We start from the raw sequence: 16,752 nt of genomic DNA on the forward strand, positions 1-16,752 counted from the left end.
TACATTCATCCAAGGTGCAAAAACTCAAAGATCAGTCAACCATGCCTGACAAAGGACTTTAAGGATTTTTTTGAGAAAGCTCATAAGATGGCCAGAGATAGTCGTAAATCTGAGGATGGGGATGATTATAAAATACAGCAAAGGCAGGCCAAGAAACTGATTAGGAATGAAGGAACAAGTACAAATTGCCATCTGGCAAAAAACAAAAATGACCTGTGACACCTGCTACAGGTATGTTAAAAAAGAAATATTTGGCTAAGATGAATATGAATCCATTGGAAGCAGAGTCGAGACAATTTATAATGGGGAATGAAGGAGTGGCAGAGAAAGTAAATGATTACTTTGTGTTTTTTCACTTAGGAAGATGCAGGAAATCTCCCAGAATCAGAGGTCCAAGTGATTAAGGAGAATGAGCAATTGAAAGAAATCAGTACTAAGGTAGTACTAGAGAAATTAATGGGGCTGAAATTTGGTAGCTCCCTGGGACCTGATGGTCTACATCCCAGAGTTTTGAAGGAGGTGGCGATAGAGATAGTTAACACATTGGTGATTATCTTCCAAAATTCCATGGATTCTGCAATGACTTCTGCAGATTGGAAGCTTACAAATGTCACCCTGTTTTTAAGAATAAGAGATTGTTTAAAGCAGTTGCTGGATGGCTGGTTTGCAATGCAAAGTAATACAAACAGCATGAGTTCAGCTCGTGCACCAGCTGAGGTTACATGAAGGACTCTTCTTCACAACCTTTCCCCTCACTTGACCCGTGGTGACACTCGGGTTAAACCATCACTAGTCGTCTTTCTCTAATGGCAAAGCAGACCTCTGGTCTGGTAAGACTGTGGTGACTTTCCCCTTTATTTTATTTTTCCTTTGCTCCTTTCCTTAAATAATCTGTGAATTATAGACTTACCAGCCTTACATTAGTAGTGAATGCATTAGAATCTATCGTAATGGTTATAATGACTGGACACTTGGATAAAAATAATCAGATTGGGTATAGTCATATTTGCAAATGGAAAATCTTGTTTGATGAAGTTGTCACAGTTTTTGAGGACGTTATTAAGAAAAATTGATAAATGGGAGTCTGGATGCAGTGTATTTGGATTTTCAGAAGACTTTTGATTTGGTCCTCCACTGGATGTTGATTTTGAAAATTAAAGCATGTGGGATAGCAGATAATGTACTGCCATGGATTAAGGATTGGCTTAAAAAAAAATAGGATGGTGGGACTGTTTTAGGCAATCTGTGCCTCTGTTCTCTCGAGTTTCAAAGAATGAATGATTGAAAGCTACAAAATGCTTGAAGCCATAGACAGGGTAGATGCATACAGGATGTATCCCCAGGTTGAGGATGATTTAAAATAAGGGGGTGCTATTTAGGACTGAGATGAAGGGAAATTTCTTTACCCAGAGGGTGATGAATCTTTAGGATTGTGTGCCCCAAAGGGCTGTGGAAGTTTAAATTTTGATTACATTTGAAGTATAAATATTTGATTGTCAATGACATAAAGGGCTAGTTTGGTAAAAGGCAGTTGATGTGTTCAATCCGTTGCGATCATATTGAATGGCAGAGTAGACTCGACAGGCTGAATGACTTCCAACTGTTTATGCTCGTAGATTTGCTCATATACAGATTTTGAAGTTTGTATGTATACGTTGGTGTTGAGCACACTTTAAATTGGGAATGTTTGCTGCCATTTTGATTCTTTCGCAGGACATGGACATCATTGCCAAGGTCAGCATTTGTTGTCCATCCCACATAACCCTTTGAGAGCTGTTAAATGTCAACCTTGTTGCGTTGGGTCTGGAGCCAATTGTAGGCCAGGCCTGGAGAGAATGGCAGATTTCCTGCCTTACCTAAAGAACATGACTATGCCAGATGGGTTTTTACAACCATCAATCATGAGGCCAGCTTTATATTTGAGGCTCATCAATTGAATTCAGATTTCAAGAACAGCCTTAGTGTGATGTGGATCCCTATCCCCAGAGCTTTTTTCTGGGCCTCTAGATTGCTAGTCCATTGACCATACACCATTTTGCTGTCTTTCCTATATTATTTAAAGAAGACATTTAACATACTTAAATCTTAATTTTTCAAGTGAAGCAGTAATGGATCCCATCAGTTTTTTTTTTGTAGAATGGGATTCTTTGATCTGATTAATAACTTTAGTACCATATTGAAGGTACAGAGCAGTTAGGTAGTTGTACTGTTGTATTCAAGGAAATGCAAAAATGGATGGATTTGCTTATTTATTACTGTATACATCAGTTTAATAGAAAGTGACATTGTTCGTTTGGAATAGAATTATTGATAACCTGAATGATTTAATGCTCATATTTTTGTTGACTTGTTGGTGCAGTTGATTACTTTATGTATGGTACTCTCAAGAACCAATTCTGTCCTCTCCCCAGGTTTGGTGCATTAATGATCACCATTGCAGGGATGAAATTGCTTCGATCTTCTTACAGCAGTCCTACATACCAATATGTAACTGTTGTTTTCACTGTGCTGTTCTTCACGTTTGATTACAGAACTTTTTCAGAGACTTTGCTTTTGGACCTTTTCTTCATGTCTATACTGTTCAGTAAGGTATGTTATAAGAACAAAAACACAAGCGGCTGACATAAGATAAACAGTTTGCTGATCTTTCTAGTCTTGACTAAGAGCTAAACAGAGAGATGGATCTTGCACAGTTCAGATTTTGCATGTGTTAATGTATCATAGATTGAACAATAACAGTTAATTTCGGGTGAAATTTAGTTGCTTATTACGTATTGACTGCTGTGTTCATACGACTGGCAAAACTTGCAGTAGGGTGTCTTGTTTGGCTATCCTTGCAGGCCTCCTGAGACACCAAGTAATGGAATCAGTGCATTCTGCAACACGGTTTAGTGGACAGCTTGATGTGATATGCTCAGTCGTCGGAACTGATGGCCATAGTCGCACTTCATGCCATCCATTTATGGTGGCTCCATCAACTTTGCAGTATTTGGATTTGGGTTAAACATTAACCACTGTCCTCAATATACTGCTGCTGTAGAGTTGTTGATAGGGTGGTCATTCTTTATGGTGTATATGTCTCGTGATTCCATTCATCATGGTAGCCGGGTAGTCCTCTTTGCCATCTTAGGCAGTCCCTTGGGGTTGAGGATTAATTGCTTCCACTCCAGTTTAATAGGTTCTGAAATGGTTAATCAGTTTCATGTGTGATCTGCAGACTCTGCTACATAAGGTAGGTGGTGCATGAAGGGTTGGGTCATCGGATATTTTTGGAGGTTTGTGCACTGTTTGGTGCCTCAACTTCACCTTTTGAACATTCCCAACAAAATGTCTCAGTGCCTTCCCAACTGAGCCTTCTGTGTTTTCGACAGTCACAAGCAATGTACTCCTGTAAGTTGGCAGGGATGTTTGACCTCTTCCAGGTGGCTTTGAGGACATCCCTAATATGATCCTGCTGTTCTCCTGAAAGTCTGCTGACGCAAACAAATTTTGAGTAGACCGGTTACTTTAGGAGTCTATTGTCAGGCATACAAAATACGTGTCCAACCAAGCAGAGCCAGGTTTAAATGATTAGTGCCTTGATGCTTGGCACATTGCCTTAGAAGTGAACACTGCTGACAGATCACTTTCCTTGCCACGAGATTTGCAGGATTTTGAGATCGTTCGAGTCTCTGAGGTAAATCCTGGACCTTAGAATTGGGTTTGAGATCCTGGGTCCTCAAGTTCTCTTTTCACCATTCGATTGAAGGCTGAATAGGCAAATTGGAGATGCTGATTAAATTTATTGTCTGTGCTGGTCTTCACAAGAGGATGCTACCAAGGAATGTTCCACATTTTTCAAGATTTTCATCTTTGATCCTAATTGTCAGTAGGATTGGTGCTGTGAAGCTGATGAGCCTTAGTTTCACAGGTGCTTAGTGAAAGGCTCATTTTTTCATATGTTTCAGTGAAGAAGTCACCAATGACCTGAAGCTAAGTGTCTCATTGAGCTTTGTGCGCAAGCGTCTTTTGCATACAGAAGCTCATTGACTAAGTTGAAGTGATTTTAATTTTGGATTGAAGGAAGTATAGATTGAACAATTTCCAGCTGTTTTGTAGATTATCTGTACAATTGTGGGTAGTATGCTAGAGTTGAGATGTAGTATTTTAACTGGGAAATGGAAAGGAGAGTTTATTCAGTTACTCAAAGTTGTTCGAACCCAGTTTTCATCGAATGCCTGTGGTGTTTCTGTTGGTGAGGACACAGCTTGTGTGTTTTCATGGTGCAAGCAGAAGATGATGGTGACAAATTTATGAGATCATCCCAAGTTTTGTGAGAATACTGTTAAACCTTTGTGGTTTATAAGGTCAGATGATTTTATGGTGTCAGAAAAGACCTCAGACATTCTCAGACTTTGCTGCTCAGTGAAGGTCTGTTGTGCTTCTCAATGGGAGAAACCATACTGTGACTCTTGAAGGAGTTCTTTGCTGCTGCGGAGGTGGTTTAGGGGGATCCTTGCAACAATCTTCCCCGTAGCAGATCACAAGGAGACCGCTCTGTAGTTAATGCAATCAGACTTGTCCTCCTGCTTAAATTTATTCAGGATCATCACAGCGTCTCTCAGCTCCCCCAGTATGATCTGTTATCCCATGATGAGGAATATGAGGTTGTGCAGTCTTGCCAGGAGTACATTTCAGAATTTCAGCAGGAATCATGTCAGCTGCAGTTGCCTTGATGATGCCAGCTGCATAAATATTAGCTGCAGTTTCCCAGAATGATTGTAGGTGCTTTTCTGATGGATTTTTCACATCTTCAATACTACTCATGATTTTATTCAATCTCTTGGAGTGCAATGGCAAAACACGGATGACTAGTGAGGCAATATGAGACAGAACCACAAATCATAGAGAGTAGACTTAAGCATCCTTGATACTGAGCACATGAAACGTTTAGATACACATTTGTGATCTTCATGTGACAGCTGAAGTTCTGTGAGGCAGAGACTAGGGGAAATATTGCTAAGTGAAGTGTTAACTAAGGAAATAAAATGCAATAACTTAGTAATGCTATCATGGAATCAAGTCATCAAAACCATCATCAAACTGAACGAGGATCCAATCTTTTAGCAATCCAACTTCAATCAGTATTCTATTCAAATGTAACATGAAAGTACTGAGTGTTAATGTATGTACTTAATATTTTTCTTTTTGATTTTAGTTGTGGGAACTTTTCTACAAATTAAGATTTGTCTACACTTACATTGCTCCTTGGCAAATCACATGGGGATCGGCGTTCCATGCTTTTGCTCAACCCTTTGCTGTACCTCGTATCCTGTACTCATAATTTAGGAATAATTACTGTTGTTTGTATCTCTATTTGCTGCACAATTTACTGCACTTGCAACACAGGATTTTGTAGACATCTGCTTGTCAGTTTTGTGAGTTAAGTATTAGCTAGCCTAATGCTCAAGAGTAGTTAACCTCCTATTGTAATAAAAACCTAAATGAGAGCAGCAATTCAAGAATAATAAAACACTCGGATGACATTAGATGAAATCTAATCACAAAGGCAACTTATGTTATTGTACACTAGTGTTACAGTACCATTTATTTTAAGGGGTAAGGTACTCAGAGTAGTTTCCTATGAGCAATCCTGTGTTTTGTGATCTCCATTGCAGATTAATATCAGATTAACAGCTTTTAAGAGTATGCTATAATCTGGTATCCCATGCTGAACTTAACTCTGTCAGTTTGACAATTTACATTGGTAGCTTTGTGTTCATAGAACACCACCAATACTGTTTTGTGAAAATCAACCAGTTAAAATTTCTTCTTGGGTCTGGCAGCATCTGTGGAGGAGAAAACAGAGTTAATGTTTCGGGTCTGGTGACCCTTCCTCAGAACTGCAGTTGTTCCTGACTCTTTTTTGTTCCTGATTTACAGCATCCGCAGTTCTTTTGGTTAAAATTTCTTCTTATCCATTTACAGGATGAGGGATCACTGGGTAGGCCAGCATTTATTGCCCTTCTCTAGTTGCCCAAAGGGCGGTTAGGTGTCAGCCACATTGCTGTGGGTCTGGAGTCACATGTAGGCTAGGCAATTTCCTTCCCTAAAGGGCATTAGTGAACAGATGGGTTTTTTCGACAATTGACAGTGGTTTCATGGTTATCATTAGACTCCTAATTCAAGACTTTTATTGACTTCAGATTTTCACCATCTGCCCTGGCGGGTTTCGAACCTGGGTGCCCTGAACGTTACCTAGTTCTTTGGATTAACAGTCCGGCTATAATGGGCAACTAGATATAGCACTTGGGGCAAATGGGATCAAAGGTTTTAGGGAGAAAGCAGGATTAGGCCATTGAGTTGGATGATCAGCTATGATCGTGAAAAATGGCGGAGCAGCATCAAGGGGCTGAATGGCCTCCCCTGCTCCTATCTTCTATGTCTCTATGTATCATTTATATTGGCTGAAAGCTGAATTGCAGAAGGAAATCATTTTAACATGTGTTCATGATACGTATTTGAGCCAATATTTGACATAGTTATTAGCACAATGTGTTGCAATACAGTTACAGACAGCTAGCGGTGTTGAACCATGGTGCTCCATAGTCTATTTCAAATCAGTAGTAAAGATTCCATGCACACACATAACTTGGAAGAAATAATGGCACAGGTATGTGAACTCATTTAGTACTTTCAGTGGTATTTCTTGAAAGGTTGGAGCTGATCAATTTCTTGTTGCCATTGTTGTTTGCTTGTTTTACATTGTTCTTTCAGAAGTTAAGAAACTGAACACTGTGTACTAAGGTACCATTCCAGCAGATGCAGTGACGTTGTTAACACAACAGGAAGCCAAGTCTGAAGGGGTGCAGCTGTTGGACAAATAGAGAATGCCTCAAGACAGGTTTTGATGGCGTATGCCATCATTCCAAGGGGTTTCACTGTAGTGTGTGGTGTGGTTATGATGTATTTTTTTATTCCTTAACGTGCCTTTCTTCAGATTCAGCCATGTTGTTCATCCAGGCAGTGGTATCAGCTTTATTCTCAACTCCTTTAAACCCATTCCTTGGAAGTGCAATCTTCATTACTTCATATGTACGTCCAGTCAAGTTCTGGGAAAGAGACTACAAGTAAGTGCATTGAACATTGTGTATTAATACATTCAACACATGTTGGTAAAAGAAGTATGCTATTTAAAAATAAAAGCAATTTTCTCTTTGATACGTCTTAAGTTGCCATTTTTCTTTACTTGGTTACATTGAGATTCTTGTTATCGACACTAGGTAATGCTAACAGTACACTAGCATCTAGTTTAAGAAGTTGACGTTTACTATCCATAGGGCAGAAATTTTGCCACAGGAAAATTAATGAATTCTCATTTCAGGCATGCAGTGACTACATTAGACATTTGCAAAACAAGAATAACACAGTCAGATACAAAATATAACACCCTTTTCTCTGAAGTTGTACCTCATCTGGCATACTCGATGAGAACGCTGTATCCTTTACCCCTGTTCCCCTGTCTGTCCTGTAATTTAAGTGAGATTGCATAATCTAAGAATTAAAGGACTATGTTGTTCTGTTAAAATGTAACCACCAGGCACTGCATTGAAACTACCCAACCTATATTTTCTTGGCACCTATAGCTGGCAGGCAGAAGAGACTTTCAATTAAACATCTCAAAGTGGATTTGGAATCTGATATCGGAAATGAAAGGCTAGCTCCTACTCCCTTCACCTCTTACACGCCAGACTCCTTCCAGTGCCATTCTATTACCAGCCCCTGGAGTCTGTGTCATCGTCACCTAAATGCTTTATACCTTCTCTCTTTCCCTCTCAAGTAGCAGCTAGCATTCCGTTGGGCTGAGCTTATGATTTCTGAGCTGGGTGGGTGGAGCACTTGTGTAACTGAGCTCCCACTCTTAGCAGTCTCTGATTAATTTAATGTGTGTCATTGCTGACTTTTGCAATTTTAACTTTGTGTGCTGCAGAATTCTGTGTTAAAACTTCAGTTTGTCTTGTAGCACCAAGCGGGTGGACCATTCAAACACCAGATTGGCTTCTCAACTTGACAGAAACCCAGGTAAGATGTGAGGGGCTTTCTAGAAACTGTTAGATTACATGAATGTAGTTCAAGCAAAAGCTTCTTCACGGCAATTGAATTAAACCTTAATCTTCAAGTTTACGTAGTCTATCCTCAGTCTCTAAGCCCTGGTATTAGCCTGAAGCTACATGTAAAAATTGATGTGTATGATGAGGATGTTAACTACTGGCTCAAGACCTGGTGGGAGCCCTACAACATTGTAGTATATTGGATACTTAAGTAACTGACATTAGGACTTGCCCTGGATTAAGGACCCCTGCGCGATCACTGAAATCTGCTGACCAGTCAGAAGCCATAAACTTTGCCATCAGCATTCACTGGGAGAGGTGACAGCTTTCAGTGGTCCACTCACCAGAGGCCCAGGATCACCGACGGGCCCCCAAACCCAATATGACTGAGGGCAGGATGAGAGTCACACCGTGTGAGTTGGGGCTTTTTGGGTGGGGTGGTGGGAGGCAAGGGCAAGGGAGTAATGCCTGACAATGACTATACCCCACTCAGACACCCATAAGCAAACTCAACAGGATTTGCTTTTCGAGCTTCAGGCATTATGACTCCTGGGCAGATGGATGAAGCCACTAAGCAGACCTCAGTTAGCATTCATGGAGAAGGCCATCCATAAGCCTCTCATGCTGGACTTTATTGGATGGAGCCAGGGAAGTGGTGAGGGCCCCCCACACTCTTCCACCTGATTAAATGCCTCCCACCTCCAAACAGCAGAAAAGGCAGCATTGAATTTTGCCCAATGTTTGTTTCTTAAACCCTCTTAACTTGCCACTGTTTGCACACCTACCGCTGACTTTGCCCTTTGTAAATATGCTCACTTCAGGTGGGGAATCAGTCTGAGTTGGTTTTTTCAAGATAGAATTATAAAGTATTCAGAATTGATCTTCATCTCAGTTCAGCTCAACTACCTGTGGGAGTCATTTTTCATTTTATACTGATACTTGTACTGCTCACTAGAACTAATATGTTATTGAAGGCTTCAGTGGAGCAAATACTTCAATGTTGCCAATTTGCCAAATAAAATTGGTGGAGTTCATCTGAGTACAATACAACTTTGCAGAACTCATAAATACTCTGTAAGTGAGGCAGTGCAACTGTGCAATGACTGTCCTTTTACCCCAGAAATCATACTGGTATTGCACCAGTGTTAGCAATGCTACACTGCACAAGGTATCTTAGGCAAATTAATTCATGGGAGATTCAATTGGAATTCAGCAGATTAATAATATTATATGGTGATTAAAAGCTTTAAAGGATATACAATAGGGTAGAAAAATAGGAAATAATTTGAATAATGGATGAATCAAGAATGCAATGACATAATCTTAAAATTAGAAGTAAGGGTTGCTTAGTGGGTAAATCAGGACACACATTTTCCAAACACGATCATGGGAACTGGATTTTCTCTGGTGACCAGAGAAGTTGTTGAGTTGGAAAATTGAAGTTTTCAATTCTAGCAGTACTAGATTTGCGGAGAGATATGGAGCAACAGCACACACTCCCTAAGACACTCTCTCTCTGACATAATACTTCCTTTGTGTTGCTCAGAGCCACATTTTTGTAATGCTTCTGTGATGTTTTATTTTACTACAGACATTCAGGTGGATTTCATGCCTATTCATAATTAATGGTTTCCAATTTCACTTAATACCTCGCCCTCACTACCACCTCTTCCAATCTTGTTAAATTATCAAACTAGTTGACTGACTTTCAATCCTGGCAAGAAAAAATATCCTCCATTTACATATTGAGAAAACCAAAGCCATTGCCTGTAATCCATACTACAAACTCTGTTCCCTAGCTATTGACTCCATCTCTTTCCCTGGCAGCTGACCTCAGTTTCACCAGTTTGTTCGCAGACCACTGAGCCATGCCAACACTTTGGCCAGCTATTTTCAAATCAGCAACATTGCCTGACTCCACCTTTGCCTCAGCCCAAGCCTCCATCCATACCTTTATTACCTCCAGACTTGATTGCTTAACACACTTCTGACCAAGCTCCACCATACTTCCCTCTGTAAACGTGAGATCACCCAAAGCTTTGCTTTGCATGTCCTAACTCTTACTCTCTTTACATTGCCCTTGCACTTCCATTTAATCAATATCTCAACCGTAAAATTCTCATCCATGTTTTTGAATCTCACATAGCCTATCTTTGTAATCTCCTCTAACATCTCCTTTCTAATTCTCTGAGTTATCTGCGCTGATGTAGTAGAGTCTTACAGAGTCATAGAGCTGTACAACATAGAAACAGGCCCTTCGGTCCTGCTTGTCCATTCCTACCAAATATCCTAGATAAATGTAATCCCATTTGCCAGCATTTGGCCCATATCCCTGTAAACCCTTCCTATTCATGTACCCATCCAGATGCCTTTTAAATGTTGTAATTGTACCAGCCTCCACCACCACCTCTGGCAGCTCATTCCATACACCCACCACACTTTGCGTGAAGAAGTTGCCTCTTGGGTCTCTTTTAATCTTCCCCTCTCACCTTAAACCTATGCCATCTAGTTTTCAAATCCCCCACCCTGGGGAAAAGACCTTGTCTATTCACCCTGTCCATGTCCCTCATGATCTTTATAAGGTCACCCCTCAGCCTCCAACACTCCAGGAAAGTAGCCCCAGCCTATTCAGCGTCTCCTTATAGCTCAAAGCCTTTAACCCTGGCCGCATCCTTAAAATCTTTTCTAAACCCTTTCAAGTTGCACAACATCCTTCCTATAGCAGGAAAACCAGAATTTAATTCTGGAGGGAGGGATCAATTCCCCTACGATGGGTGGCTGAACGTTTTGTTCATGCTGAATATCCTTCTTGTCAATACATATGCTTCTTGAGAGTACGAAAACCTTAAATAAAAATAACATTTTGGCAAATCTTGGCACATCCAATTTAAAAATGTTGTACCAGTCTATTAAACAGCATTCCCGAGTTTTTAATGAATTTGGATGTAAAGGTAAAGTCTTCATAGTCCCAGGGGATCATAGGGCTGCTCCCTCATTAAAGAGAGACAACTGGTGGTGAATTCAACCTGAAGGTTGTCACGCCTCAGGTGAGGGATAAGGTTGAAGAGATGGGACCTTCATGGTGACCTCAGCTGATAACGACAATTAAGCCTGTGCTACTGGTGTCACTGTTGCAAACTAGCCATATAGTCACCTGAACTATGTATTGTTATTAATACTGTGATCATATGATGTATGTTTCACAATATTTGGACAGGCAGAAATACCTCTTGTCATTCGCAGTGGGATGTGTTTAGGGTTTGATGGTGCACTTCAACCTGCATTTTCAAGTTTGCCATGATGTTGATCATTTCCATTCTTAACAATGGAAAATCTCTGGCTGTCACTTTGTACATGACATCACTGCATTGCAATGCTGGATGTTATGTTGTGTTTTCACAAAAGCAGTGAAAAAAAATTTCTTTTTACATTACATATTTATAATCCCCAGTTCAAATTACTATAAATAACCTACAATAAAACTTCAAAACAAATGTACAATAAGCAGTTCAGTACAGTACCTCCATAAAGAACATTGAATGTTGCAGTTCATCACGTTTTTACCTCCTCTCAGATTTAGCCCAGTCTAATTCATTGAAAGTCCCTTTTCTCTGAAGCCTATTAAGGTCTCAACTGTAATGAATTTGAACAATTTCTTTAGAATTTCTAGTGAGTAATGCAGTCAGCAAAGTACTGATAGCTAACCTCGGGCCATAAAGATTACTGGTGCAGGAAATGAGAAAATTAGATTAAGATGTGCTCTTATGAGAATGGAGTTAAGATGCATTTGAGAAGGTGAATATAGAGAGTGTTCTATCCCATATTGTATCTGACCATCTTATGGTTGATCGTGAATGGAGTTTCTTGGTTTGAGTACAACAGCATAATGGTTATGTTACATGGTTAGTAACCCAGTCAGGCCTAGAATAATAGTATAGAGACATAGCTCAAATCCCAACTCATCAGTTGGAGTCAGTGGGGCAAGTGGCCTCTTTCTATACGGTAATGACTCCATGATATCTGCTTATTGTGGTTTCAGCTCTCACATCTATACTTATTGGTTCTGACCAAATCCCTTCTGCCCACTTTCTGATTGCCTCATGACATCCAATAGTCTGAAGTCATAAATTGTTCAATAATGATCCTGTTACCTTATTTCTGTATAGTTGTTTTGGTGTACTCAACATGTCCATCCATTGCATCTACTACAATATTTATTTCTGTAGGACTTTGACAGAGTTTCCCTGTGTAATTCAGCTTTTAGCTGTCTGATCATTGTCTTCAGCCAAAATTCTCCCTTCACACTTTTGCATTATCACCTCCTAAGTACATAAAGATTAATCATCTGCTTACTGTAATATCTCATATACATGCTGCACCGCTGATGCCTGAGGTCATTTTAATACTTAAGAAGATGATGCTTAGCTGTACCTGTCCAGTGTATTTTTTTTTAATTCTTGACTGCCACCATTTTATTGGACTTCTTTGACATCCACACTTTTTGGGTAAATCTTGTCTTCCACCAGCTGAATATTGAGATAATCAAGATCATTGCCTTCAGCCTCACCCAGAAATCATACTACTTTGTCATTTTCTTCAGTCAAACCAGGCTGTTGGTAACCTTGGCACCTGCTTAGCCCCAAGTTGAGTTAATTAACTTGTAGTGTACTGCAATGCAAAGACTTCTTGCTTCTATGTTCGCAGCATCGTCTCTGTCCCCCACCTCATCACTGAACCCCTCTGCATGACCAGATTGACTAATCCAGCATTGTCCTTGCAGCCTCCACCTCCCGTGAACTCCAATTTGCTCAAAATACTTAATATATTCTGCCCTCATTGATAGTCAATCTCGTGTATGTGTAAAGTGTCTAGCTTTAAATCGCTAAATGGCTGATGCACATTGTGGCTCCCTTTTTCTCAAGTTCTATATTACTCCGAACTCCTCTTTTTTACCTGAATGCTTTTATACATCTCTGCTTTATTTGTTCACTATTGCCTGACCTGCCACTTTGATACTAATCTCTGGAAAGACATCTCTTGACCCAAGACTCGACCTTCCTAATTTCTCCCTTCTGCCCAGTGTCGCCTTTTATCCTTGTTCATTTCTGAAATGTCTGGCATAAAGTTAAGTCTTTGTCTTATTGCTGATGTCAAAGGTCCAACTGTAGTCTCTGAAACTTACAAGGGAGTTCTTTTGTCTCCTGCATAACATTCCTTTGTCAGCATTTGATTAACTAGTCATTCTTCTTTTAGCTTCTTGTGAGGTCATGCCTTCTATAAAATGGTTGCTAGATTTTTCTGTGCAGTATATATTCCTCTGATTCATAATGATTCACTGTATGAAATGTACTATGAGGATTTCTGAAAAATGTAATCAGCTGACATATAAATGCAAAGCTTTCATTTGATCAGGCCACTGGAAGAAAAGCCAACAGTGATTTTCCTCCACCTGTGTTATAAATCAATCTTGAAAGTGCTTCTGGCTGTGAGGAACAAAAGCACTGATATTTGTCCTGATTATTCTCTAATACAACCAACATTTTTGTTATGGGTGACTGCTACTCCAGAAATGACAAATTTCCTGTTACCACACTTAATAACAACCATTCTTACCTGTCTTTATAATCCTCCCATTGGGTGTTGAGCTTTGCTTCTTCTGAAGCAAGTTAATCTTGAAGTGTGCAGGTTTGAATTTGCATGTGCCTTGGAATCCATGGATTGCCACAATTCAAAAGCAGTTCCAACAGACCAGTAAGATGTACGCTTACATCTCCCGTCCTCCATGAACTCTATTCCAAATCTTAATCATGCTGTCATCGGGAATAGGAGGGGGATGTAGATATATCAGCAAGGTAAGTAGCAGACGTAGTTCAATGTGGAAAAATGTAAATTAAGAATAAGGAACAGAAAAACACCTTAAATGCTAAAATCTTACATGGAATAGAGATACAGAGGAGGGGTCTTAAGATTTTCTCGAAGGCTATGTTTTGGTTTTTGGGAGCTGTATTTCCATTCTCGCTTACTCACTCAGTTACATTATAACATTATTTTCTGTATTGGGTTTGATGTGGATATTATGCCTGGCACAGTAATAGAATTATAAGAATTAATCAACATTCTCAATAATTATAATCCTCCCATTTAAAGACAGAACCACATCTAACAAGGAAAGCATTAAATTCCTAGATATCTCAGTGTTGAAGCTGGCACGTGACAATAGATAATTTGGTAAATTGGTAAGTAAAGTTATTTTCAAAATAACTGACCCACACAAATCCATTACCCTCAACACACCTTCAGTAGATTGGTGAGGTCACAGTTCATGCATTTCTATTGAATATGCACAAAGCTGGAACATTTTACCAGGCAGTTAACACCTTCTTTACTAAATCTCAGATCACAGTCTCTAATTTAAATTTAGCAGCTAACACAATATTCATTACAATAGCATGCAACATATTTAACCCCATATATTAGCTCCTGAGCACATGCAGTCTTGAGCTAGGAATTCTGTGCTCATTTGCAAGGAATTTATTATCTCAATGATTTCAAGTTTTCCCAACTCCCAGTTAGCTGATTATGTCTTTGTGGACTGGTTTAAAAACTGTTCTTTCTCCTCTGCACCCTGGTTCAGGCTCCTTCTCTTCACCAGCCCCTTCCCAGGCAAGGTCATCCTCTGCTCTTCCCACACTCCCTTACAGCTTCCAATTCTCCCCTCCTTAGACCCATTGCCTTCTCCTCTCATGGACACATCTTCCTCCTTCATCACACTATTTTGCAGCCTCCTCCTTTGCCCCTCTTGCATACTCCCTCTGGCCACTTACTGCCTCTTCCTTCCCTCTCTTTTAGGCTTGTCTTCCTCTTCCCGTTTTGCTTCCTATCCCTCCTGCTCCAACTCTCTTACGACCTCCCCAAGCCTCCTCGCGGCTTTCTCTCCTTAACCGGTCTCTGGAAACCTCCTTCCAACACCCTAGGGTCCTCCACCCAATTCCCCTGCATTCTTGTTCTCTCTGCTTTGTAAATTCTTTATTCTCTGTCCCCCTTTATCCCTCAGCCATCTTCTTCTCCCAACTCCCTTGCAGTCTCCTGTGACTTGATCCCCCACAACTTGCCCAGTCCCCTCATACTTCATGTAGCCTCCTTTTCTCCCCAGTATATTTGTATCTCCACTCCCTCACACCCGCAACCACCTTCTCCATGTCCTCCCATGCAGCCGACTTCTCTGGCATCCCCTACCAGCAATTACACAGGAGACACCACTCTGTGATTGTAAGAGCGTGGCCTCATCAATTATCTCCCATGTGCAGGAGCACCGTCTCTCAGGTAGTCTCCATCAATTCTTTTTGCAGTTATTCTGGGGGCTTTGGACGCAGATGTGAGATCTGCCCCTTGTGTGTTTGTGTGCTGGTTTAGAGTGACTGCAGTTGCCAATATCTGGGTTGTTAAAGGTGATCCTGTAAATATATAACAGATAACAAGAAGTTGTGTTCATATAGTACTTTTATGATGGATGTCACAAAGATCTATAAGTTCTCAACTGAAGCAAATCAAATCCTTGACATGTAGGTAATGTTGAGTTTAGTTAAGGTACAGTTAAATTATGACACCCTGTTTCAGGCAACTTATTATTGGAAGGATATAAGAACAAATAGAAAAAGTGCATAACAGTTTGAAAAGAATGTTTCCAGAGAGAGGCTGCTATTGGTTTGATGAGAGACTTGAAAACTTAAGGGTTTTTGTCAAGTTTAAGGAATAACCTGATAAATGTGTTCAAGATTGTGAAGAGTTTAGAAAGAATAATAGGCACCAAAAATTATTTGCAACTGACAAGGGTACACAAAAATAGTTACTCTGGGAATGTTTTTCAAACTCCCCATCAACAGGTGATCAGAAAATGAAATTAGCTGCCAAGTTATTGAAGCAAAGCACATCAAAGTAATTAAGTAATTACTTAAAGCAGAGGAATATTAAGGAGAATGATGATTGAGCAGAAAATTGGCATTATACCAGGAGGTTCATGTGGAGAAGAACACTTTCATAGATGTGAATGCCAAATGTCCACTTTCTGTGCAGGAGAGGCACACTCAGGATAAGAGGTTACTCTGAGGCCAGCCCACATTCACCTCCTGATGTTCCGCTTCAGTGAAGTAGTGGCAGGTGGATTGGGATGAATCACCTGGTCAGATGCCTGGGTGTTCTGCAAAGACAAAATAAAACATTACTAAGGAGAAAGGAAACAAAATTCTCACTTGAGTAAAACCAACTTCATGTTCTGTTATTCACTTGTGAGACATGGGCATCGCTGGCTGGGCCAGCATTTATTGCCCATCTCTAGTTATCCTTGAGAATGTGGTGAGCTGCCTTGAACCACAAAAGTCCCTGTGCTTTAGGTACATCCACAATGCCGTAAGTGAGGGAATTTCATAATTTATTTGGTTTCTTGTAACTCCCTTACAAATGGATTTTCTCACTGAAGGACGTCTTAGTTAAGCAAATCCTGTCTACTTTGTGTGCATGTTTACTGTATTTTCATAGGCATTTGAGTTTGCAACAGGTAATCCATTTCACATGACAAGGTGTAGAGCTGGATGAACACAGCAGGCCAAGCAGCATCATAGGAGCAGGAAGGCTGACGTTTCGGGCCTAGACCCTTCATCAGAAA

At 40.2% G+C, this 16,752-nt stretch overlaps 1 protein-coding gene across 1 annotated transcript in view; it reads left to right on the forward strand.

The window, feature by feature from the left end:
- pcnx1 (pecanex 1) overlaps positions 1-16,752 on the forward strand; it is a 235,804-nt gene that overhangs the window by 175,152 nt on the left and 43,900 nt on the right. Inside the window, exons 18-21 of the mRNA XM_048600454.1 lie at positions 2,412-2,589; positions 5,198-5,306; positions 6,980-7,109; positions 8,003-8,061. Of these exons, the coding sequence (XP_048456411.1) occupies positions 2,412-2,589; positions 5,198-5,306; positions 6,980-7,109; positions 8,003-8,061 (476 nt within the window). The remainder of the gene's footprint in view (positions 1-2,411; positions 2,590-5,197; positions 5,307-6,979; positions 7,110-8,002; positions 8,062-16,752) is intronic.

This window comes from Rhincodon typus, chromosome 8 (assembly GCF_021869965.1).
Source record: "Rhincodon typus isolate 14 chromosome 8, sRhiTyp1.1, whole genome shotgun sequence".
NCBI lineage: Eukaryota > Metazoa > Chordata > Chondrichthyes > Orectolobiformes > Rhincodontidae > Rhincodon > Rhincodon typus.